At 50.6% G+C, this 24,271-nt stretch overlaps 1 protein-coding gene across 2 annotated transcripts in view; it reads left to right on the top strand.

The window, feature by feature from the left end:
* The window catches only part of LOC144764017 (ribonuclease inhibitor-like), a 168,094-nt gene that overhangs the window by 131,398 nt on the left and 12,425 nt on the right, over nt 1-24,271 (top strand). The window contains exons 11-12 of one of the 2 annotated variants that reach the window (XM_078650144.1): nt 1,511-1,681; nt 23,426-23,596. In XM_078650144.1, coding sequence (XP_078506270.1) covers nt 1,511-1,681; nt 23,426-23,596 — 342 coding nt within the window. Of the gene's footprint in view, nt 1-1,510; nt 1,682-23,425; nt 23,601-24,271 lie in introns of those variants that run through there. The other variant, XM_078650145.1, reaches the window with a different exon arrangement.

The following is a 24,271-nucleotide window of genomic DNA, read 5'->3' as shown; positions in this document are numbered from 1 at the left end:
TGTGGAATAGAGCGGACATGGCCTGGCTGTTTCTGTGGGAGGAAGACCTGGTGTTATATGTGTCAAGCTGTATGGCCAGGTCTGGTTTGAGTAAGATCTATTCCCCTACTTGGTGACAAATGGAGCAGAACAAGATGACTTTGGCCCAGTGTAGTCACTTCCTGATTGTAGGATGAACACAGCCTGTTTTTATCATCTGTTCTGACTTAATCCCACGGTGAGTGAGCACACTATGCTGGTATACTATGATGCTGCAGGGAGTCTCTCCCAAACACTATCAGTGGGAATGATGATCCCCGCCTGCTGAACTCAGTCTGGCACCACGTTCACTCACGTTGCCAGTCTCCATTCCGCTTCATGATATATTTTTATATCATTTAATTGTATCCTGAAATTCCCTGTAGTGCTCACCTCTAGACCCATGCTTTAATGACGGAGGGAGGGTCTCTACCATGGCCTTGAGTCTGGGGACCTTTACCAAACTCACAGGGGAATCGTCTCCGAGCGCCCTGATGCTCACCTCCTACTCTCCAACTCTCATGCACTCTCAGGGTAAGTCAAAGCTCCCTCAGCATTCCACAGTCACATCCACAAAACAGCGTTACATCACGGGCACCGGCTGCATGGCTCTGGTCACATTCACCTGTGACGTCATAGGCACCGGCTGCATGGCTGTGGTCACATTCACCTGTGACGTCATAGGCACCGGCTGCATGGTTGAGGTCACATTCACCTGTGACATCATAGGCACCGGCTGCATGGTTGAGGTCACATTCACCTGTGACATCATAGGCACCAGCTGCATGGTTGAGGTCACATTCACCTGTGACATCATAGGCACCGGCTGCATGGTTGAGGTCACATTCACCTGTGACATCATAGGCACCGGCTGCATGGTTGAGGTCACATTCACCTGTGACGTCATAGGCACCGGCTGCATGGATGAGGTCACATTCACCTGTGACGTCATAGGTGCCGGCTGCTCAGCTGATGTCACATTAACCTGTGACTTCATAGACACCATCTGCATGGTGGTCACATAGGCAACAGCTGCATGGCTGAGGTCACATTCACCTGTGACGTCATAGTCACCAACTGCATGGCGGAGGTAATTTTCACATGCAACATCATAGGCACCAGCTGCTTAGCTTGGGGCCACCTGACCAGTGTGACATCACAGGGACCTACTGCCCAGCTGAAGTCACACGTCCAGTGCAGTCCCAGTACTTGAACTTTAACTGCTGAAATAAATGGCACATTCACTGTCAGACACATCATGACTGGCTCCAAGTCATATATAGCTTCCAGTGGCTTAAATCAAAAAAGAGATGCTGACCCGAAAGATAAAGTCTGATTATGTACAAACAGGGCTGACAACACATTGAGAGCAGATCCCCAAAATGTACTTAGATGCAGCAGCACTGAATGAACATAGTCGCATGTGTTACATGATGCATGATGCCATTTCTAATGATCTGCCACTGTGTGATCTTTGTCACATTTCCTCCAGGATGAATGCCTGCTCCCTCACAGATTCCTGCTGTGCAGACCTTGCTGCAGTTCTCAGTACTTGTCAGGCTCTCACTGCCCTGCATCTGGATTATAACAAACTGGGAGATTCTGGAATCGCACAGCTGGGTGAAGGACTGAAACACCCGAACTGCAAGATACAGACCCTGGGGTGAGTAGCTGCTGGTCCTCCTGGCTTTGTGCCAGGGACATGATTGTTCTGTAGGGATGTGTGGGACCCTTTGAGGGGCTGAGGAAGAGCATCCGGCCACTGTTGGCTTCTGTCCATGGCTGGTGCAGCTCAAGGCTCTGTGCAGCTCTATCGGCCTCTGTTACCAAACTAAACGTGGCTCAGTAACACATGGGTTTTAAAGTAACTGTTCGAATAAACGCACTCTCACACCCATCACAGGACAGATGCCATTCATTTATTACCACAGTACACTATTTACCACTTCACAGTTTGCATGTATTTAGACAGAAAAACAACTATCCTAACAGCTCTGAGGCCTCTTCATTATGATTTTAACCTAAATAATAAGTACACGTAACTCCTTGTATCCTAGTTTGTTTGAAATCCCTTTCGTCAAATCAAATAAACATGAAAACTACCATGGCATGAACCATATTGCTGAGGGAGGGAGGAGCATCATGACTCGATGGAAAAAAACAAGGTTAAAATGGTTCGCTTTGGTGACCGGGTCTAAAGGTAGGTTTATAAAGTCTCAGAAATTCACTGAAGAAAACAGAGTGTGGTATTGCAGATGTCACAGTCATCAAAGTCTTCTCGTCGTCCTCAATCCCCTACATGCGCTGCAGACTGGCTGCTCATCAGTGCTAAGAGCTGTTGCCGCAGGCATCATTCTCCTTCGACGTCCTGAGTTAAGTCCTGGCATCATTGGTCGAAGTCACAGCACCGCCAACCTTCATCGCCTACCGCTGATCCCAACTGTTCTGTTGAATTATCGGAGCATCGGTCCGCCCCGCGTCTCCCCACATATTCAAGGGCCGGGGCATCTTTGACCCTGATGAGACAATGGGCTAGATGTAGGTAATTTACAATTACCGATTCGAAAATACAGAGTTTTACAGATTCGATATTTTCGAATCGGTAATTGCAATGTAGATAATAATTCAGTAAAAAATACCGAATCGGTAAGATAAAGTATTTACCGAATACCGATTCGGTATTTGCCATTCATTCCTATTGGCCTGGAGGCTCATAGGAATGAATGTCAATTACCGAATCGGTAATTACCGATTCGGTAAAATTATGAAGAAGTCAAGGATGGCAGGGTGTCACTTTGACACCCTGTTGCACCCCTGATTAGTGCTGGTGTGCACATGTGGGATACATACATGCCCTAAGGGCATTTATGTCTGTCACATGGCACAGGTGTAAATGCACATTTATGCATTTACATAGGAATTCCTTATTTACCACCACCTATTTGTTGGTGGTAAATAACGAATTCTTAAAGCCCAGAAGCACTGTTTACAGTTCTCCCGACATATCATTTACTGATTCGGTAAATACCGAATCAGTAAATGATGATTCGGTAAATACCAAATCGGTAAATACCGATTCGTTATTCACAGAATTGGTCAAATAGCCACCTACATGGGAAAAGGCTTTTACCGACCGGTAAAAGCCTACCTACATCTAGCCCAATATTCTCAAACTCGTCCTTCTATTCCTGGACTGTCACCTACCTCTAGACCGCTCTCGGGTCCCATGAACGTACACGAGGTCATGCTTGTGACCCTGCCGGCGGGTTCTCCCTCAGCTTCAGGCCGGCCTCCTGTTTCTGACACTGTAGTGAAGATGGTGCAAAGCACCGTCACTCCTCCCACCTTCGGCTCTTGTTTCTGATCCTTTCATTCTGATGCTGGCATTGGACTCTTGTCTGCCGTCCCCTTAGTGGTGCCGTCGATTCTCATTCCGATGTCAAGGCATCACCTTCTCGTCGTCGACTGGCTTCGGTTACGGCATTGGATGTAGCGCCTATAGAGCTGACTATCTCAGACTCCCTTCCTCTGGTTTTTCCTTTAAGAACCATGGTTGGGGAAGTACTACAGATGGTGTGTAGTGTCCCACTCCCATTTCGGAGATGGCTCCACCCCCTATGCAGTCTTCTTTTTTTTCTCCACCTGCTGCCTAAGTTGTTCTACCTCCGAATGTTCAGTGCGGGGTGACCATGTTAGGTAGCTGCATGCTTTATAAGTGCATAAATAAATATAAATAACTGGTTATTTGACTTGGGGGACGCCAGTGGCTTGTAATCTTCTCCAGCTTCCTGTCTTCTTCTGGTTTGGCTATGGAGGGGAGTTCCGCTCTGGCGGACATGCTCAATCGAGTTTCGATCATACTGGATTGACAACTTCCTTCAGTGGAATTGTCAAAAGATCCTTTACTCAGTGTTCTACATCCTGACCAGTCAAAGGTTGAGCCTGTACTTCTTATAGTGACTCATTTCGATATCCTCCTGGATGCTTGGGCTAAACCTAAAACAGGGCCCCCTGTGGATCGCTCTATTCCTCACAGGCATCACCTACTCCAGGGGATCCCTCCTGACTCTTTGTGTTTCAGACTGCATTGGCCACCCAAAATATTGATTTTCTCCCTCCTGTCCTCTGGAGCGAGAAGCCAGGAAATTTGATGCTGGTGGTAGGCATATTTTCTCTTCTAGTCTACGTTGTACTCTCTGAACACTTCTTGTGTCCTTGCCTGCTTCTCCCACGCCCTCTGGGACTCAGTGGAACACCTCTTGCCCTCCATTTCTGAGAACGGCTGGAATGCTCTTGTTCCTCTTGTATGTGATGTGCAACAAGCTGCAATTTCTAGCATCCGCTGTGGTATGGATACCCCGATTCTGTTGGTTTGGCTATGGCCTCTTCCATAGCTCTACGTCAGTGTGCATTGTTGCGTACTTTCAGTTTTTCAGAGGCTGCGCAAACTACTTTGATTGCCATGCCTTTTGATGATGTCCCCCTGTTTGGGGCATATGCCAACTCAGCCTTATGCTGGTTCAGAGATCATCATGGTGGTGCAGAGTCTTAACTATTTGTTGTACTAAGGTTGTTGGGGACAGTTTGTTTCCCTTCTTTTTGATTCTTGTCCATTTTCAAAGGGTGGAGTACGCTCTCCCTTCCAGGGAGACACAGGTGTAGTGTTCCTGCTTTCTACAGGTACTTTTCATTTGAATTATGCTGTCAATGACAGGCTCTGTTTCCACAGACCTGGAATGCATCTTTCTTTGCGGTCTCCTGGAGGTCTGTTCTTAGAGATTCTTTCTGCCACTTGATTTTTTGTACCCTTACGCTTACTCTGTGATCGGTTTACTGTTACGTTGTGCGGATACACTATAGCCTTGTTCCCTGTTTCAGGGACCTTATTTTCTATGCCTTAGATGTGTTTTATAAGCTGTCTATACACTTAGTATCCCGTATCGGGATTCAATTTCTTCTTTTCTCTGTCTCCTCCATATGGGCGATAGTGATACCACATGCAGGCACGCTCTTGGCCAAGCTATCTCCATGTCTGGTCTTCAACCCTCTGCGGTGTGGACCTTCTCTTTGTTCTGTATGACTCTGTGAGACACATGGATTTTCTCCAACTCATATTATGTTCCCTTGGTTCAGGCCTGGATTTCACGACTCCACCTCCTTGCTGCCCTTATGATATCAGCATCTTGTTGACATATTATTGTGATTGTTCCTGGGCACTATTTCCTTGTGTGCCCCCCCTTTCTCCTTTCTTGTGGGATGTATGACATTACAACGCATGCTTTTACAACGCAAACCTTTACAACGCATAGCGCTTTGGGGTGCTAAGGGGAGCAAGACCACTGACTCATTGTCAGTGAAATTGCTCTCCCACCCTCGCAGCTCCACCATTAAGTGAGGTGCCCCTGCCCCTGCACTCTTGAGTGTTGGTGATCGAGGCCCTCCTCCACCCGCAGGTTTCCCTGCGCCTCATCCCTGGTGGTCCAGTGGACCTCTGTCTCCTTTCTCTCACTCTGCTCCTTCACTCGGTTTTCTACTCTTTCTATCTTTCACCTTTCTGCACCTTTCTGCATCTCTGCTCTTTTGTGCCTTATTTCTGCCCATTTTCCCTTTCTCTCCCTCTGCTCCTTCACTCGTTTTCTCTCGTTTTTCTACCCTTTCTATCTTTCACCTTTCTACACCTCTGCTCTTTTGTGCCTTATTTCTGCTCATTTTCCCTTTCTCTCCCTCTGCTCCTTCACTCGTTTTTCTACCCTTTCTATCTTTCACCTTTCTGCTCTTTTCTGCATCTCTGCTCTTTTGTGCCTTATTTCTGCTTATTTTCCCTTTTTCTTTATCCCTTCTTTCCTCCCTTTACCTTTCCCCGCCGCTGCTGCCCCCGTGGCCCCTCCCCCCCAGCACGACCGGCCCAATCCAGCTCCCCTCCCCACTCCCGCCTCCCAGCTGTCCAGCCCTCCCGACCCCTACCTAATGGCGGCCACTGCGGGGACAGGCGAGCCAGACCACTGACTCATTGTCAGTGAAATTGCTCTCCCACCCTCGCAGCTCCACCATTAAGTGAGGTGCCCCTGCCCCTGCACTCTTGAGTGTTGGTGATCGAGGCCCTCCTCCACCCGCAGGTTTCCCTGCGCCTCATCCCTGGTGGTCCAGTGGACCTCTGTCTCCTTTCTCTCACTCTGCTCCTTCACTCGGTTTTCTACTCTTTCTATCTTTCACCTTTCTGCACCTTTCTGCATCTCTGCTCTTTTGTGCCTTATTTCTGCCCATTTTACCTTTCTCTCCCTCTGCTCCTTCACTCGTTTTCTCTCGTTTTTCTACCCTTTCTATCTTTCACCTTTCTGCACCTCTGCTCTTTTGTGCCTTATTTCTGCTCATTTTCCCTTTCTCTCCCTCTGCTCCTTCACTCGTTTTTCTACCCTTTCTATCTTTCACCTTTCTGCTCTTTTCTGCATCTCTGCTCTTTTGTGCCTTATTTCTGCTTATTTTCCCTTTTTCTTTATCCCTTCTTTCCTCCCTTTACCTTTCCCCGCCGCTGCTGCCCCCGTGACCCCTCCCACCCCCCCCCCAGTGCGACCGGCCCAATCCAGCTCCCCTCCCCGCTCCCGCCTCCCAGCTGTCCAGCCCTCCCCGACCCCTACTTAATGGCGGCCACTGCGGGCTGCGGGCGTGCCGCTGGTGCACCGAAAGCGCGTCAAAGGCAAGCACGTCTGCGCCCGTCTGCGACCCGTCCGCGACCAGCACCAGGAACCCTGGACCTCCGCCCGCCAACGCTACGACCCAGCAGCACTCCACGCACTCAACCCAGGCTGCAACAACAACTGCAAGCTAGCATCACCAGCCGACACCCATGGACCCTTCAGCTGTCACCGCTGCCGGCACACCTTCAGCACCGCCAAGAACACGGATCCAGCACAACCCGCCCACAAGAACACAACCGAACCGAAGACCCTGTAATGCATCCTCCTCAACGTCCGATCCCTTCACAAACACGCCACAGAAATCTGGGACCTACTTGACAGCACGACCCCGGACGTAGCTTTTTTCACCGAAACATGGACCAACACCACCTCGGGACCGGACATCGCCATCGCCATCCCCCAAGGATACAAGATCTCCAGGAAGGATAGCCCCACCCACCCGGGAGGAGGAATCGCCATCGTCCACAAATCCAGCCTCCGTCTGAACACACTCCCTGACGAGTCCACAGAACTGATGGAACACCTTCACTTCAAGATACTGGCCAGTCCCACCGCCGCCCTCCGAGGAACTCTAATCTACCGACCCCCTGGACCCCGCGGACCCTTCGCCAACTCCATCACGGACATTATCTCCCCGCAGGCCATCGCATCCACCAACTACACCCTGCTGGGAGACCTCAACTTCCACCTCGACAATCAACTGGACCCCAACACCACATGCCTCCTGGACAACCTCCACAACATTGGACTCTGCCAGATCGTGACCGAGCCCACGCACTCAGCAGGACACACCCTCGACCCTCTCTTCACTACAGGAAACTCCATCCCCTTCAGCCACACCACCGAACTCCCATGGACCGACCATCGTTGCGTCCACTTCACCTTCAGAACACCCACCATCCACAGACACCAGTACCTGCTTCCACAAAGAAACTGGACCAAAATCACCGACGACCAGCTCACTTCCTCACTCAACAACTCCACCCCAACCATCGCGGAAAACAACGACCCCAACACCGCAGCCCGAACCCTGCATAGATGGATCTCGGACAGCACCAACACCATAGCCCCCTCAAGAAAAACAACAATACCCGTGCCAAGAAAGCCAGATGGTTTACCACCGAACTTCGAGAATCCAGGCGCACATGCCGCCGCCTCGAAAAGGCCTGGAGAAACACCAAATCCACAGAAGCCCGCAACAACTTCAGAGCCGACACCAACGCCCACCATCAACTCATCAGAGAAACAAGGAAAAAAGCGATTGAAGACAGAATGTCCACCCACGCACACAACAGCAAGGAACTCTTCAGCATCATCAAGGAGTTCGCTCAACCCACCAGTGAGTCTACCGACATCTTTCCCTCACAAGACCTCTGCGACAAACTCAGCACCTTTTTCCACCACAAAATCAAGAGCATCTACGACAACTTCGACGAAGACAACCAACACACTGAACCCCCACCAACCACCCCCGACACCCGGAAACCAGCGATTGATGACTGGACAGCCCTCACCACCGAAGACACACTGAAGACAATGAAGTCAATCCACTCAGGGGCCTCCACGGACCCCTGCCCCCACCACATCTTCAACAGAGCCGCCGACACCATCGCACCCATGCTCCGCCACACCATCAACCGCTCTCTGGCGACTGCCTCGTTCCCCGACGACTGGAAACACGGCGAGGTAAACCCCCTCCTAAAGAAACCCTCAGCGGACCCCACCGACCTCAAAAACTACAGACCCGGTGGCTACGAGGGTGAAGATGGTGGACGTGGCTTGCTAAAGCTCCCACCAGCCCGTTATTAATCCGTCCATTTATCCTGGCCTCCGGACCCATATCCCACCTCACACCTGTGGCGGAGGTAGTGGCTGGCAAAGGGTGCCCTCCGGTCTAAAAATCTGGGTTCCTGGATCTTCGGTGGCGGAGATAGCGGCGGCGGCACCCCGGGGCCTACACACATCGTGGACGGCCGGGGCCTCGATTTTGGCGGTCCCCGGCCGGGAGCTCCCGGAGTCAGCTGGCTGTAGTGGCGGTGGGGCCTGCGCTCCGGGGTCTGGGCCGGCGGCGGAGCGGTGAGAGGAGGTGCGACAAGGCCCTACGGTGGAGGAGTGTGTGCAGGCGTCACGAAAGCACTGAGAGGGGACTGCGGCCTACGTCGAAATCCGGAGGCCGGGGCCTCGAGTTTGGGCGACCCCCCGGTCGCCGAAGGTAAAGCGCGATTGAGGCAGAGGCCGGGCAGCAGCGGGACTAATAGTGGTGCGGGCCCCCCGGAGTGAGACCCTACACGCTCTCTGGCCCGGGAGTAACTGGACTTGCCTGGTCTCCTGGTCTAGGGGCCCCCCCGATATTTGATCCCCCCTGGAGGTGGTGCCTGCGACCTGGTGTGCAAGCGGATGCTGGTGGCAGTGGAGAGAGGTGCACACGGCGTATATCTGGGGCCCCGAGCGACTGGCTGGGAGGCAGTGGGGCTGGAGCCCGCGGAGGGACCCGATTGACCGCCCTGGGGTGGCGGATAGAGGTGTGGGGGACCCCCGGCCATCTGCGGCGAGTATCTGGCAGTGGACGGTCAGGATTGGAGCCACATGCACCGGGAGGTGTAGCGAGATTGGTGTTGCGCCGATCTCGTCGGTTCCTGACCGGAGCTGCGTGCAGGCCCACAGCGTCCCTGCGCTGGAGTAGGCGACTGAGTCGTGGACCCTTATACCCGGGGGCAGTGGAGCTTATAGGGAGCGGCGAACCTGAGGTCTGAGGATTGCCCCGTGGAACCCTGCATGTGCCCCCCCCAGTGGAGGACTGAAGCGGTTTGCGAGAGGTGTGGAGGCGGGGAAGGCCATCCTGAACTGTTTCTTTAGCGGTTATTGGAGACGCGGGATACCTCGCCGAGCAGACCTGCGACTGTTCCGAAGGCAGGAGCCTAAATTGTGCCAGACCATGACCAGAGGGGGGGTGGACCTGCCAAGCAGGGACCCATTGACAAGTTTACGGGACCAAGTGGAGGCTCCGGAGCGTCTGGTGGTCAGGGGTCGGGACCAGACAACGCAGCGCTCATGGCGGCCATTACCCAGTCAAGGGACATGCTGGATGCCAAGATTGGGGCGGTTGGGGCGGACGTGAACCTATTGCGCCAAGACCTGTGCAACGCAGTGGCACGAATAACAGAGACAGAATCTAGGATCTCGGTGGTGGAGGACGACGTTGGGACCCTGAAGCGGAAAATGGCGGCGATGGAAAACATTCAAAGGGGCCTGGCGCTCCGTGTGGAGGATGCCGAAGGGTGGGCGCACAGAAATAACCTTCGCTTTGTGGGTTTTCCGGAGGGTTGTGAGAAGGGCCACATGGAACAGTTTCTATCCCAGTGGTTGGAGAGCTGGCTCCCCCCGGATGTCCTATCCCGCTGTTTCATAATTGAACGCGCTCATAGGGCCCTGACACAGAAGCCGCCGGCGGGAGAGAGGCCCAGACCAGTGATTGCTAGAATCCTGAACTTTCACGACAGAGACACTATATTGCGGGAGGCAAGGGCCAAAGACTCCCTTCTCTTTGAAAACCAAAAGATCGTGATCTTCCCTGACTACACCAGGCTTGTACAACAACAGCGGCACTCCTTCATTGCCGCCAAGGCGAAACTTCGAGGCCTAAAAATTCAGTACTCCTTGCTCTATCCAGCCCGCCTTCGGGTGGTTTTTCAATCCCGTACTCACTTCTTTGACACACCGGAGGATGTTTTCAAATGGACTGATGAAACGGTGAGTGTCAGGCCCCATGCTCAACCTGGTTTAAACCCGGGACGCTCGAGAGACTCATCGCAGGACCGAGGGGACCAGACTGCCCGAGCCAAAAGGAACAGAAGGTCTCGATCTAGGAAACGATCTGCTTCTAGAAGTGGGTCTCCCGTGACTGCGCCTGGCGACTCCGATCAGTCTGGAAAGGGCTGATGAGAAACTGTGGGGCTGTGTGCCCTGCTGCAGATGCCGTGCGCTCCGACGGAGAGGAGCTGTATCGCTGTATCTACTGTATTGATGATTGACTTCTGCGCCTCCTGCTACGGCTTGTTTGTTTGACTGTCATTGCGTGGGGTGGGGGGAGGGGTTCGGGGTGCTCCTGTATAGGGGCTACTTGCCTCCTACGTTAGTGGGAGTTGTCTAGGGGGGGGGGGGCTCCTATTGTTTGCAGGGGTAGTTGGGATCCATTGGTATGGTTGGCCTTGGGCGCTCTGTTTTGGGCCCGAGGATGCCCATGCCGCGACAGATACTTCAGAGTTGTATGAGGTATAGGGGTGGGGGGCAAGGGGGGACGGGGGGTGGGGTTGGGGGGGTCTGGTTGGGGACAAGGTGGGGGGAGGTTATTGTTGTTAAGGGTCATAGGGGTGGATGGGGGGGATTGCACATGATTTCTAATGCTTTGCCAATGACTGTGATGTGTGCTTGGGCGTGGCACCGGGGGCCCGATGGGGTCGTTCCATTCGACTATGGCTGACGCACCGCTTCCAGGGCTCCCCAGGGAGTCCATGCGTGTGATAACATGGAATGTGAGGGGGATGCTAGACAAGATCAAACGGGGGGCGATCTTGCGATGGGGGAAGAGGGAGGCAACGGATGTGTTGCAAGAAACTCACATGATGGGGACGAAAGTGCTTAGCCTGCAGAGGTTTGGTTATCAGCAAGTCTATCATGCCGGGTTTTCGAGGAGGTCAAGAGGGGTTGCTATTTTGGTACATCGCAGGCTGGCCTATGTCCATGAGAAACAGTGGTCTGACCCACAGGGTCGATACATTTTTATTAAAGGGATGGTAGGCACTGAACCAGTGGTTTTTGGCAGTATTTATGCCCCTCCCCCATTGCATTGGTCCTTGTCTGAGAAGTTGTTTGCGGTGTGGGCGGACATCCCGGAGTCCTTAGCAGTGCTGGGAGGTGATTGGAACGAAGTAATGGACGTGTGTATGGACCGTCGGAGATTGCAGGGGATGTTGACAGCGGCTGCCCCTACCCGGTTGAATGCGATGGTGGAGGGGATGGGCTGGGTGGATGTGTGGTGCCATATGCATCCCAAAGTGCGAGATTTCACGTATGTATTGGCAATGCATGGTTCGTTCTCGCGACTGGATCATGCGTTTGTGCCCAATGCGTTCCTGAACAGGGTGTGGGAGGCAGGGATCCTACCTAGAGGGTTGTCTGACCACTCCCCGGTAGCCGTTAGGGGTTGGACTACATAGGGCACGTCAGCCGTTCCGGTGGAGAATGTCCTCATGGCACCTTCAACAGGCCGATTACCTCCAGCACCTGCGGGGTGCGATTGCACATTACTGGCAAGAAAATCTGGTGGAAGGTATAGATGCAGTAGTGGTCTGGGAGGCCATGAAGCCCACCATAAGAGGGGTGGATATTGCTTGGTGTGCGGCGGCACGTCGACAACGTCGAGAGGCCATCACTGAGGCGGCAGCGCAGGTGGAAACTCTAGAACAGCAGTGCCGGGGAGGTTGGGACGCGGTGGCGGTGAGTTTGCTCCTGCAGGCACAACAGTCATATGCATCTGTGTTACTGGACGAGGCTCGTCAAGCGTGGCTGGCCACGCGGAGCAGAGTCTATCAATGGGGAGATAAGTCCTGTACCATGCTCCATAGGCTATGTCAACGTACCCTCCAGCCACTTACACTGCCGGGTCTCACCGATGGGGATGGCGTGGCGATCATGGACCCGGCTGAACTGGCGGCGAGCTTCGCCCACTACTATATGGAGCAATATGCTCCGCGGGACTGCCTATCGGCGGACGCGATTGATAAATTCATTGGGGAATTGCCTCCGAAGGCAGTCTCGGATGAAACCAGAACAGCACTAGACCTTCCCCTGACGGCGGAGGAACTGGGCGACGCGCTGGGACAGCTCAACACGGGGAAGGCGCCTGGACCAAGCGGCTTCCCGTGCGAATTTTATAAGACATTCCAACTCCAATTGGGGTCCCATTACAGGACCGCACTGGAGGCGGCGCGATCGCAGGGTAGACTGCCGGCTGACTGGCGACACGCCGAAGTTGTGGTCTTTCAAAAGCCTGGCAGACCCCCTGACAGGCCGGACTCCTATCGCCCTATCTCCTTACTCAATATAGAGGCCAAGCTGCTGGCTAAGGCCTTGGCGAACTGCCTCCTCCCGTATGTAACTGACCTGGTCCATCCGGATCAGGCTGGTTTATGCCAAATAGGGCGACACGGCATAATATCAGGCGGGCACAGGCGGCAGTGGATGCTATTGGGGCCAAAGGAGGACGGGCGGCCCTCCTACTAGCAGATATAGATAGAGCCTTTGATTCGGTCAGTTGGACATACCTGTTCGCGCTCCTGCCACACCTCAACCTGGGCCCGGTGTTTATCTCCTACGTCAAACTGCTCTATACCGATATCACGGCGTCTGTGCGTGTCTCCGGGGCGGTCTCTGAGAAGTTTCCGATCGGCCGGGGGACCCGACAGGGATGCCCGCTCTCCCCGTATTTATTTGCGTTCGCTATGGAGCCTCTGGCTTCATGGGTTCGTATAGACGCGCAGATGCGGGACTTTGAGTGGGGTGGAAACCTCACCGACAGAATTGCACTATATGCAGACGATGTCCTCTTCTTTCTTACAGATTTGCACAGATCCGGCCCCCGAGTCTTGGAGATAATGCGCATCTTCGGGGAAGTATCGGGCCTGTGTCTGAACCCGCGTAAGTCCACTCTGTGGGTGTTGGGCGGTGGGGTAGTGGCAGACCCATGGGCATCGACATTGCACGTAGCGGCCGGGGGATTGAAGTACCTAGGAGTGTTCCTCTCCGAGTCCGCAGACGTTGCGTGGGAACGCAACGTGGTACCGGTGTGGGAGAAGGTCCAGACGGATGTCAAAACGTGGTCTTGAATGCCTCTTACCATCTTTGGTAAATCTGCGATTTTCAAGATGGTCGAACTCCCGCGCCTCTTGTACCAGCTGCAGAACCACCCCCACCATATTGCTCTCCAATGGTTTAGACAAGTTAACTCTGTCCTGAGCCGATTTCTAGGGGCTGGAGGGGCAGCCAGAGTGGCATTGCGGACGTGCTTCCTGTCCACATATTGTGGTGGCCTGGCTACGTCGGATCTATTGTCTTACTATCAGGCCTCCCACTTGTTGGTACTTAACGAATGGTGGTATGGGAACAGAGGAGACCCGGCGTACGCCCTAGAGCGCTCGTTGATGGGCGACAATACGTTGCACACGATCCTATACTCGGCCAAGCTACGGCGCGTGCTGCCGTGTACCACGCGAGTGGTATTTGTTGTGTGGCGGCAAGTGCTGCGTCGCATGGGTTGGTGGGGCAGATTAACAGCAGAGACTCAGTTGTGGAAGAACGGGGGGCTCCCCGGGCCGGCCTCGTTGACGGGGTTTGGTGGGTGGGATGCAGTCGGGATCTCGTCACTAGGACACGTACTGACCGGAGTCACCCTCAAATCATTCCAGGAGCTAAGTACTGAGTTTCAAATGCCCAAGACCCAATTATTTCGCTATCTGCAGTTTCGTCATGCACTAGAGCGTAGCATTGTTGGCTTGGAGTCGTTGCCGGAATTCAGCCCAGTGGAGGCGAAAGTCTTCATGGGTGACCTTGGCGATAAGAAAGTGTCCAGAATCTACCAGACGCTGGTTACGCACTGCTCCTCCTCCCTACTCCCCCTTAAAGATGCATGGGAGAAAGATGTTGGACCCTTGGACGATGATGATTGGAGGGAGGCGCTAGAGTCCCCAAGAGGGACGGCTATAACGATAAGACTCAGGCTTATTCAGTTCAAATACATACACAGGGCCTACTACAACCTTGAACGATTGTGGAAGGCGGGTTTGATAGTGTCTCCGGAGTGCCTGCACTGTGGAGTTGAGAGGGGTACGCTGCTGCACACTGTGTGGTCTTGTGCTGGCCTGACCAGATTCTGGAGTGGGGTATGGAGTTGTCTGTCAGAGGTATTGGGGTGGGATCTTCCCCGCACCCCCCGATTGGGGCTCCTCCATGTACTAGAAGGTGTAGGTGGAAATATATACAAGCGCCACCTATTGTTCCTGGGTTTGGCTGTCGCAAAGAGGGACTTGGTGAGGGCATGGAAGGGAGTGAGAGCCTCTCTAATGTGTACATGGAAGGCGGGTCTGGACTACTTTATGGGGCTGGAGCGCCCAGTGTTTGAGGCCAGAGGATGCCCCCGTAAGCATTATAAAATCTGGAAACGATGGGCGGAGTATAGGGGATTGCTTCTGGACCCTCCAGCGGAACAGGAGGATGGTCTACAGGTGGAGGAGGAGCCTCGGGCCTAGGGGGTTGCGCCATACCGAGCACACTACGACCGAATGCGGACAGCTTACTGTGATCACGTGCATGGGTTTAGGGAGGGATAAGGGGTGGGTAGACGGGAAGTTGGGTGGTTGGGGTAAGGGGGTGGAGGTGGGGGGTGGTGGTTTGTATTTTCCTCTTTTCAATGATTGGGCTATGCAATAATACTGAAATGTGTCATGATATTTGGTGGTGATCTCCTGATTGTGGAGTGCCACATATATGCTTTTACCTGCTCAATCAATAAAATTTGTTGTGGAAAAAAAAAAAACTACAGACCCATCTCCCTGCTCCCGTTCCCAGCGAAAGTCATCGAGAAAGCCATCAACAGCCAACTCGCCACATTCATTGAAGAACACAACATCTTCGACTCCTCCCAATCCGGCTTCAGAAAATACCACAGTATGGAAACCGCCCTCCTCGCCGCAACAGATGACATCCGCACCCTACTGGACAAAGGAGAAACAGTAGCCCTCATCCTCCTCGACCTATCAGCGGCGTTCGACACAGTCTCCCACCGCACCCTAATACGCAGACTCTATGACGCAGGAATCCAGGACAAGGCCCTCGACTGGATCTGCTCCTTCCTCTCTGGCAGGACGCAGCGGGTCAGACTCCCCCCATTCCTCTCGGACCCCACACCTACCACCTGCGGAGTCCCCCAGGGCTCCTCCCTCAGCCCGACACTCTTCAACGTCTTCATGGCTCCACTTGCCCCCATCGTCAGAACATACGCAGATGACACCCAGCTCATCCTCTCCCTATCCAACGAGCCCAACACCGCCAGAAGCAACTTTCGAGAAGGCATGGAAGCCGTCGCCAAATGGATGAAAAACAGCTGCCTACAACTAAACACCAACAAAACAGAAGTACTCATCATGGGCCCAAACCCCGACGCCTGGAGCGACACCTGGTGGCCCACCGCCCTCGGAAACCAGCCAACCCCCACAGACCACGCACGCAACCTGGGAATCATCCTGGACTCCGAGCTCAAAATGGACCGCCAGATCAACTCTGTCTCATCTTCCTGCTTCCACACCCTCCGCCTCCTTCGTAAGACCTTCAAATGGATCCCCCTCGAACACCGAAAGACAGTCACTCATGCCCTGGTCACCAGCAGACTCGACTACGGCAACGCACTCTACGCCGGAATAAACAAAAACCTCATCTGCAAGCTACAGAACATCCAGAACGCCGCCGCAAGACTGGTCCTCAACCTGCCAAAACACTGCCACATCTCCCAGCACCTGCGCACACTCCACTGGCTCCCCGTCGAGGCGAGAATCACCTTTAAGATGCTCACCCACGCACACAAGGCCCTCCACGGCACCGGATCAGCATACCTGAACAGCCGACTCAAATTCCACGCACCCTAAAGGACCCTACGATCAGCTCAGCTCTCCTACGCCGTGGTCCCCCGCACCAGAAAGACCAGATCGGGAGGCCGCTCCTTCTCCTTCCTCTCCTTCCTCGCTGCCAAAGCATGGCTCCGTTCCACCTCAGACAGACAACATCGCTCCCCATCTTCGCAAGAAACCTCAAAACCTGGCTCTTCGACAGACCCCCTCCTTGATGGAATGGAACCTGCACACCCCTCACCCCTAGCGCCTTGAGACCCTTACGGGTGAGTAGTCGCGCTTTAACAAACCCCTGATTGATTGATTGATTGATTTGATTGATTGGGTGCTGGATAGTGAATAGTTTAATTTACTATTCCAACTCCAGTCCCCGTGGACACTAGTGAAGGTGTTGGATAGTAAATTAAACTTATTCCCTATCCTAGAGAGCCCCCCAGCGCAATGAGTTGTAATGGTTTGCATTGTAAAAGTTGCGTCGTAAAGACACTGCGTGGTAAAAGTTGTGTTGTAAAGGATGTTTCCCTTTCTTGTGCCCCTGTTCTTGCTGAGTTTATACCCTTTTTGGTGTTCTACCCACTCACTTGGGGTACATTTGCTGCTGTTGCTTCCTGCGTTTTGTTTACACATCTCTGCCATCACCCCCTTGGGTAGCTGCTGTGTCTGCTGTTCTTTCAGTCTCTTTCTGGGACACCGGTCCCCTTGATTGTTTGGATCCTTGCCTGGTATCCTTATTTCACAAGCGACTGGGTTTCCCTTTCTATCGTATTTTTCCTCAAGTTTCCATGAAGCATTGGTCAGGTTTCTTACCTTTTTTCCCCTGCTTCCATTTGGGCAATGTGTGATTGTCGTAATCAACTCTGTTGCCCTTAGTCTCCTCCGGCCCTTCATTTCCCCTGGCAGCCTTCTTCTCTTTCATTGTGGACTTTCCACATGCTATTGCCCTTGTTTTGCTGTAGTTGGTGATGCCTTCCTGCTATATAAGTCATTGTGTTGTGGTTTCCCAGTGTTGTCTTTCTGTCTCCACCTCAGTTACTATTGTAACCTTTTCTTTTACAATAGTAGGATGTATTATCTCTGTCACTCTGTTCTGGGAGTGTCCCTCATTCCTCCACGTCTCATCCTCCCACTCACTGGCGGAGGACATGAGTTGCCTTGGGAGGAGTGGATAGTTTGTTGTTATATCCTGTATGACTTGTGTGTCTACAGGGATTTCTTTATTTTTTTATATGCATGTATGTACATATCTCTTGAATGCATCCCTTGTAGGTCACTTTGTCCTTGGTCCCTTTGAATTCCCCGATCGTAGGTCGCACCAGATTGTCTAGCCCCATTCTAGCTTTCTAACCAGCTTCACTTATTGGGGATCGTTGGTGTGGTTAGTTTTCAGCCCCTCCTCCAAGGATAGTATTGCTTGGGTATCTGATTCTAAGATAAGGAAATCTGCTGCTAGACATCTCTATCAGATAGACAAGTTACATACGATCTGTAACTCCTTATCTGGTAGAAACAAGATCTAGCTGTAGATTCCTTATCGACCCATCCATCATCCCCACTCAGCGAACTGAGGGCCTGTGGTCTCCTAGATCCCCACTTTGCTTTTTACTGCAATTCTTTCAATCTGTGCTTGTTTATACAAGAATTTTTCCCTTTTTGGCACACTATTTAATGATACTATTTCTTTCAGTGGTCTTTCAATCTGTACTTGTTTATATAAGATTAGTTCTCTTTTTGGCACACCGTTTAAAGAGACTATTTCTTAAAGTGGCTCCACGTTGATGGCGCAGAAATATTCACAAAAGAACCTGACTTCCTCGCGTCAGGGTGGGGCTTATATTGACTCAGTTGACGTTACATTTGAGGAACGCCGTCGCTGCGGAGTCACTAAATGCCCTATACCAGCATGCAGAAGGACTGCTGAAAAAATTCTGGATGTCTATGGCCTCGGGGAAGGCTCCAGGATCAGATGGCCTTCCCATAGATTTTTATAAAACGTATGAGACCCGCATACCTCAATCACCGGCTTTGCTTCCACCAACCTACCAGACAACTTCGCTCCGCTTCACTCTCACTCGCACACACATCCCACATCCACAGAAGCAGAATGGAGGTCGCTCATTCTCCTATTGAGCCGCCAAATCCTGGAACAACCTCCCCCAACACTTCCTTGCCTCCTCCTCACTTCTTGAATTTCGCAGGAAGCTGAAGACCTGGCTTTTCAATTAGTCTTCTTTCAGGACCATCAAGACTGCCTGTACTCCAGCCTAACCTCACCCCATGCCCACTCTCACCTAGTCAGTGCCTGGATACCCTCACAGGTGACAAGCAGATCTCTGCAAATCCACCTTACATTACATTACATATCATGCCAGGGGATCCCCCTGCAGAAAGGGGACACACACAACCTCAGACCATTTTCGGCCTGGTTAGTCCTTGTAGGTGATGTATTCCTTTGATCCTGTGGTACAGAGAGCAAGGTACCCAAGTCTGGGCATATACTTGACTGTTTAGGGCGATAAGTCAATCATAGAATGGGAGGAATGCTTGCAAGTAGTCTACCCATTGGCAATAGCTCGGCTTAGCACTCCAGCCTATTGTTTTCCACTCTAGACAAAGGCCCGCCTCATGAAAATCAGTAGGCACCCTGTTGTTTATGGTAATAGTCCATCCTGAGTGGCCAAGGGTATATCCAGATGTGGGTCCCATGCTCACTGTGCCACTGGAACTAAACTGCACCTGACTGGAGTGGCCCACATATACGGAAACTGGTTGTGGGTTGCTTGTGTTCAGGTTCAGAAAGGACCAGGCTTGGCAGCTTGGGCTGGACTGGTCATATTTGAGAAGGACCAAGTCAGATTTGCATAAGGCTGAGCCAATCTGAATGTAATAGATGGCAACAAATGTTGCATTGGAATGCTGCCAAAGTGACAGCCAGTGGTTAGACTATTTGAAAGCATGCCCCCCATCGCTTTTTGCAGCAGCCAACAGCAATGGAAAGCACACATAAAACAACTTGTATCACTTCTCCACAAATTGGGATTCACAAGAAATCTCACCTTTCTCGCCCAATAAATACAACCCTTCTTAGTACACATCCTGAACACATTGACCAGCAGTGCCCACTCCAAAAAGTGTTGATATTTTAAAGGCTGCTTCCCCTTTACCAGATACAACATCCTCTGGCAGAGAGAATGATCATTAAAATTGCCGGGGATGGGAGCAACTTGTACTCATATTCTCAGCTTCACATACTCCCACCATAGGAGTGTCTGGCCAGGCAAAAGTAAAAGCGTCAGGTCATGGAAGGATCTAGTGTTGGTAGAGCCCAAAGTTCAACCCAAACTAAAATATTGGAACAAGCACTTGTTACAGGGCATGTCATATCTCAAACCTCAGCCGCAAATGATCATTACCATAAGAGCTTCTCTTAAAGTATGGGGAGTTCAGTGCTGTTGAGGGGTACATTTCCTAAAAAACAGTTGCTGTGCTGTATTGTGCTATGGATAGAGAGCATCGCAGAGCCATTTCTACTAAGATATGGCACTGCTGCTCTCTTCCGCGGGGCTGTGCACAAACAGTCTGCCTGCCACCATGTACACACTTTTGCAGAATAGTGCAACAGTGTGCATGTATTGTCAGGAATAGATTTTCTTCTGAAAGGGTACTCTTCCAGTGCAAAATACTATACTTAGACTAACTTCAAAAGTGTTCACACATTGCATATGTGCTGTACAGTGCACCAGGCATGCAAGGTCTGAAAGGTTAGGAGAAATGAAAATATTTCTCCATGTTAATGCCTTTGTCAAGGAGGCGTTATTTTTTGGTATAAAGCCCTGCCTAACAATTTTAGTAAAAAGGGCTTTGCATCTAAATCTTGGATGGTAGCATGGGACGCCCATGTCCAAACCATGGGACACCCCTTTGATGGAAAATGACATAAAGCACTTTTTGCATTTCTTTTGAGGCTACTTTCCAATGCAAAAAAAGTTTTGCACTAGAAAGTAAATATGTTATCAAAACTTTGAGCTGGCTTGCTCCTACTGAATGAATCAGCTGAGGTCTCAACAACTGCACATCAATCTCCTGGAATTAATGGCAGCTCAATTACCACAACAAGCATTTTACAGTTATTTCTGAAAAAAGAGTGCTCATATGTACGAACATGGCCACCATGTACTACATCCAGAAACAGGGAGGCACAATCACCCCAGCGTTCAACCTTAGTACAGAAAATATGGTATTAGGCCATTTGTCATCAAGTCTTCCTCCTAGCGGAACATCTCGCGGAAGGGGAAAACTTTGCAGAGCGGCTAAATCACATGGATCAACAGACAGAAAAATGGAAGATGAATCCCCAAGTCATTGAGCGGTACTTTAACAGATGAGCAACATCCACTGTCGATCATTTCGCCACTACACAAAATACAAAAATGCCCAAGCTTTGCCTTCCGGTACCCTGAACCACAGTCCATAAGCACTATATTATGAACTGCAATGCAATGTATTTGTACGCTACTGCCTCAGTAGGAACAAACAGCCTCTCCAGGCTTCCATACAAGACATTATGGGGCATATGTAGGTAATTTTCGTTTTGCGATTCCCACATTGCGATTTTTAGGGAATCGCAATTAGAGAATCGCAAAATGAAATGTAGATAGGATTAGCACATTTTTTTTGCGAATCCCACTTATTCCTTATTTGCGAATCGCAAATTAAGATTTGCAAATAAGGAATACCTTCACATTCATTCCTATGCGCAATTTGCGATTCCTTAAATGCAATAGCAAAATAAGGAATCGTACATTTTACGATTCCTTATTTTGCATGTGCGTTTTCGTGTGCTACATAGCACACTGCCCTAATTACGATCGCAAATGCTGAAATTCTGCGAATTTCAGCATTTGCGATCACAATTAGGCTTCCTACATATGGCCATTTTACTGTATTTTCCGAAATCAGGCCAAGAGTGCACCTTTGTTAAACTCAATATGGTGGCTCTAGCAGCCCAAATGCAGAGTAGACACCGCCTCTCCTTATATAAAGTTCCAGTTCATGGGGGGTCTAAAAATATTTATCCCACCAAGAACATTACCAGCCCCTCCATGGAGCCTTAATGTAGTTTGTACTCCACTCAGGGGGCCTCCTTTTGAGCTGTTACATTTTGTAAGTACAGTTTTTCTTGTGGAAAGTAGCCCTCCTCATTACATTCACTTCTTTGCATAGATTTTGTGACTTATATGTAGTAGCTACAGAGGAGCCTATTATTCAGGTGCACACAACTCCGGTTGATCTAAGGCACCCATGCTTTGTGCCTACGGTCATCTCTCTGTTCTATGTACCCAAAATACTGGCTTTCTGAGATTCTTCGCACAAAGGCAGTCCCTTGCTGGAAGGGTATTACACATATTAGATGTCCAAAGTGTTTGTATGCCTTACACTGATTGTACAACATCCTTTTTCAAAACAAAGCAACTGTGCTTTTGCCGAGCTCAACTTAAAAAATCAAATGTCTAAGTCAGGTTTTGCACGATGGATGTTTAAATGCATTCAAGTGTGTCACCCCAGATCTAACGCCCATTAAATACTACGCCTATGTTCACAAAAAAAGGAACCACTAGAGGTTTTCTATGAAATATACTGCTTGCAAACATCTATAGAGCAGCAACATGGTCTGCACCACACACTTTTATTTAATAGGCATTCACGGCACCTAGAAGCACAAGTTGGGCAATTTTCCATAAGACCTTATTTCAAACATCTTTCTTATCATCCTCATCTGCTCACACGGCACCGGGTTTAGGGAGGAGGGCACAGTTTTTTTTATTCTATGCTGGGCACGTTATGGATGGTAGCCAATACTGTAATTGAAAAAGGTTACCTGTAGCCGTCGACTTCAACCTGTAGATTCACATGTGCCTGTCCACCTCCCCAGATCCGAGTGCATGTTTGGATGTTTTATTATAAAACACACCTATTAAAATAATTTTCTCTCTGCACCAGTACACATAAGCTAGCCTGCTTCATTTTACTCCAAATACTTTGATTTACTCTTAGGGAGTTACAAAACCCAATATATGTTAGTGTTTCTGCCCTGGTGCATTGTGGGTTTCAGAAAAGCATCACAAGTCCCCTTGAAACTGAAATCTGTATTTCGATTTTGAAGAAAAACAAATTCCAAAGAGTGTGTCCAACACTAGATGGTGTGAGTGTGCAAACAGGAATCTGCTGCACTCAAGGATGCAAACAGATTGTTACAGGTAAGTCAAATCTTTCACCTAGTGCATACTGTATCTTCCTGCAGATGCCTTACCACCATCCCTCCTCTTCCAACATATCAGGGCCACCCGTCATAAGATCCTGAGGTAGGCAAATGTATATTGACTGACATTTTTGTTTCTCAAGTCCTCTCCACACCCCTCAGTTGGGTGCAGGAAATGCATCAGCCCCAGGAGGCTCCTTCTGCCTCAGGTGAGGTACCTGCTGAGTGGACTTGTGCCTCCTAGAAACAGTAGAGAACAACTGGGGGAAACTTTCTGGATCTGGTGTAGCGTGGTGAATACTCAAAGGTGAGGCATCTCCAGCAAGATGAAGAATCCATCAGAAACATTGTTACCAAAGGTGAGTAACTTTTTCTTCTGGGATGTATAACATGGCGTTTAAAAGTACAAATAAATGAATAAATCCAGTACTTGTATAGCACACGAATCACCCCCAAAGGGGTATCTCGGCACTGGGGGCCGTTGGGAAGATTAAGCGAGCTATTGCCCATAGTCGCATGGTGATGGGCAGAACCCTGCCGCCGGAGCCGGGGACCGAACCGTGATCCCCAGCGTCCAGCGTCAGTCGCCCTGGCCGCGGCGCCACACCGCCACACCTCTTCCCTAAATAAAAGACCAAGCCTACAAAGTCTTTAAGAAGAAAGCCAGCACTTTCTGAAGGTGACCCTCCTGACATATCACAACTTGACAACTATGGCTTTGCATTGTATTACTTAGGAGAAACTAATGGGCTAATATTTTTGTTTCCTTGTCTCCCTAGTATAGTGAATTGTTCCCTCACCGGGGTCTGCTGCAGTTCTCTCACGACTGCTCTTTGCAGAAATCAAACGCTCACAGTCCTAGACCTGAATGATAATGAACTTGGGAGTTCAGGGCTGAAGCACTTGTTGGATGGTCTGAAAAGTCCAGGATGCAGACTACAGACCCTGCGGTGAGTAGCTGCTGCCTCTGGATGTATGGCATTAGAATGCATGGTCTTTACCGGATAATCATCAGCACATGGCACAAGGGAGGGAGTCCAATGTATTTTCACAGACCTTCTACCAACATGTGCATAGTATGTTCTCAGCAGCACTTGATATTTCTAAGTGCTAATGGCCTCCTCTGAACCTCTTCAGTCTGTGTCTGATGGACAGCTGTCAGTTTGGGCACATACATTGGTTGTAGGTTATGCTACTGTAAGACCCAGCACAGGTGCACAGACATGCTTCAGACACACACAAAACATGTAAGGGAAAGATTCCCAAAATGCCAAATCTTCAAAGGCACTTTAAAGATGTATAAACCAAAAGTATGTTAGTGATTCGGTGCACAATCTATTTTCTACTTTAATGGATACAGAAAATCAAAAGTGTTGAACTATTTTAAGATACTTTTATTTTCACTGTTTTGTATCAAGTTTTGTAAATGTACTTCACAATAAATGGGAGACCTCTACCACCCCCCGCTTTTCCCCCACCTCCTCCAGTCAGTAGAGATGTCCAATAATCATGTGCAGGGCCGGCTCTAGGGTGGTGCGACCGGTGCCACCGCACCGGGCGCTGGCTTCCTAGGGGAGCGTGTTTACAAGTTTAGTATGTTTTTCAAGCACCTACTGCAGCGTTTC

The sequence above is a fragment of the Lissotriton helveticus genome, chromosome 6, assembly GCF_964261635.1.
Source record: "Lissotriton helveticus chromosome 6, aLisHel1.1, whole genome shotgun sequence".
Lineage (NCBI taxonomy): Eukaryota > Metazoa > Chordata > Amphibia > Caudata > Salamandridae > Lissotriton > Lissotriton helveticus.
This window is presented reverse-complemented; position numbering and strand designations above follow the sequence as displayed.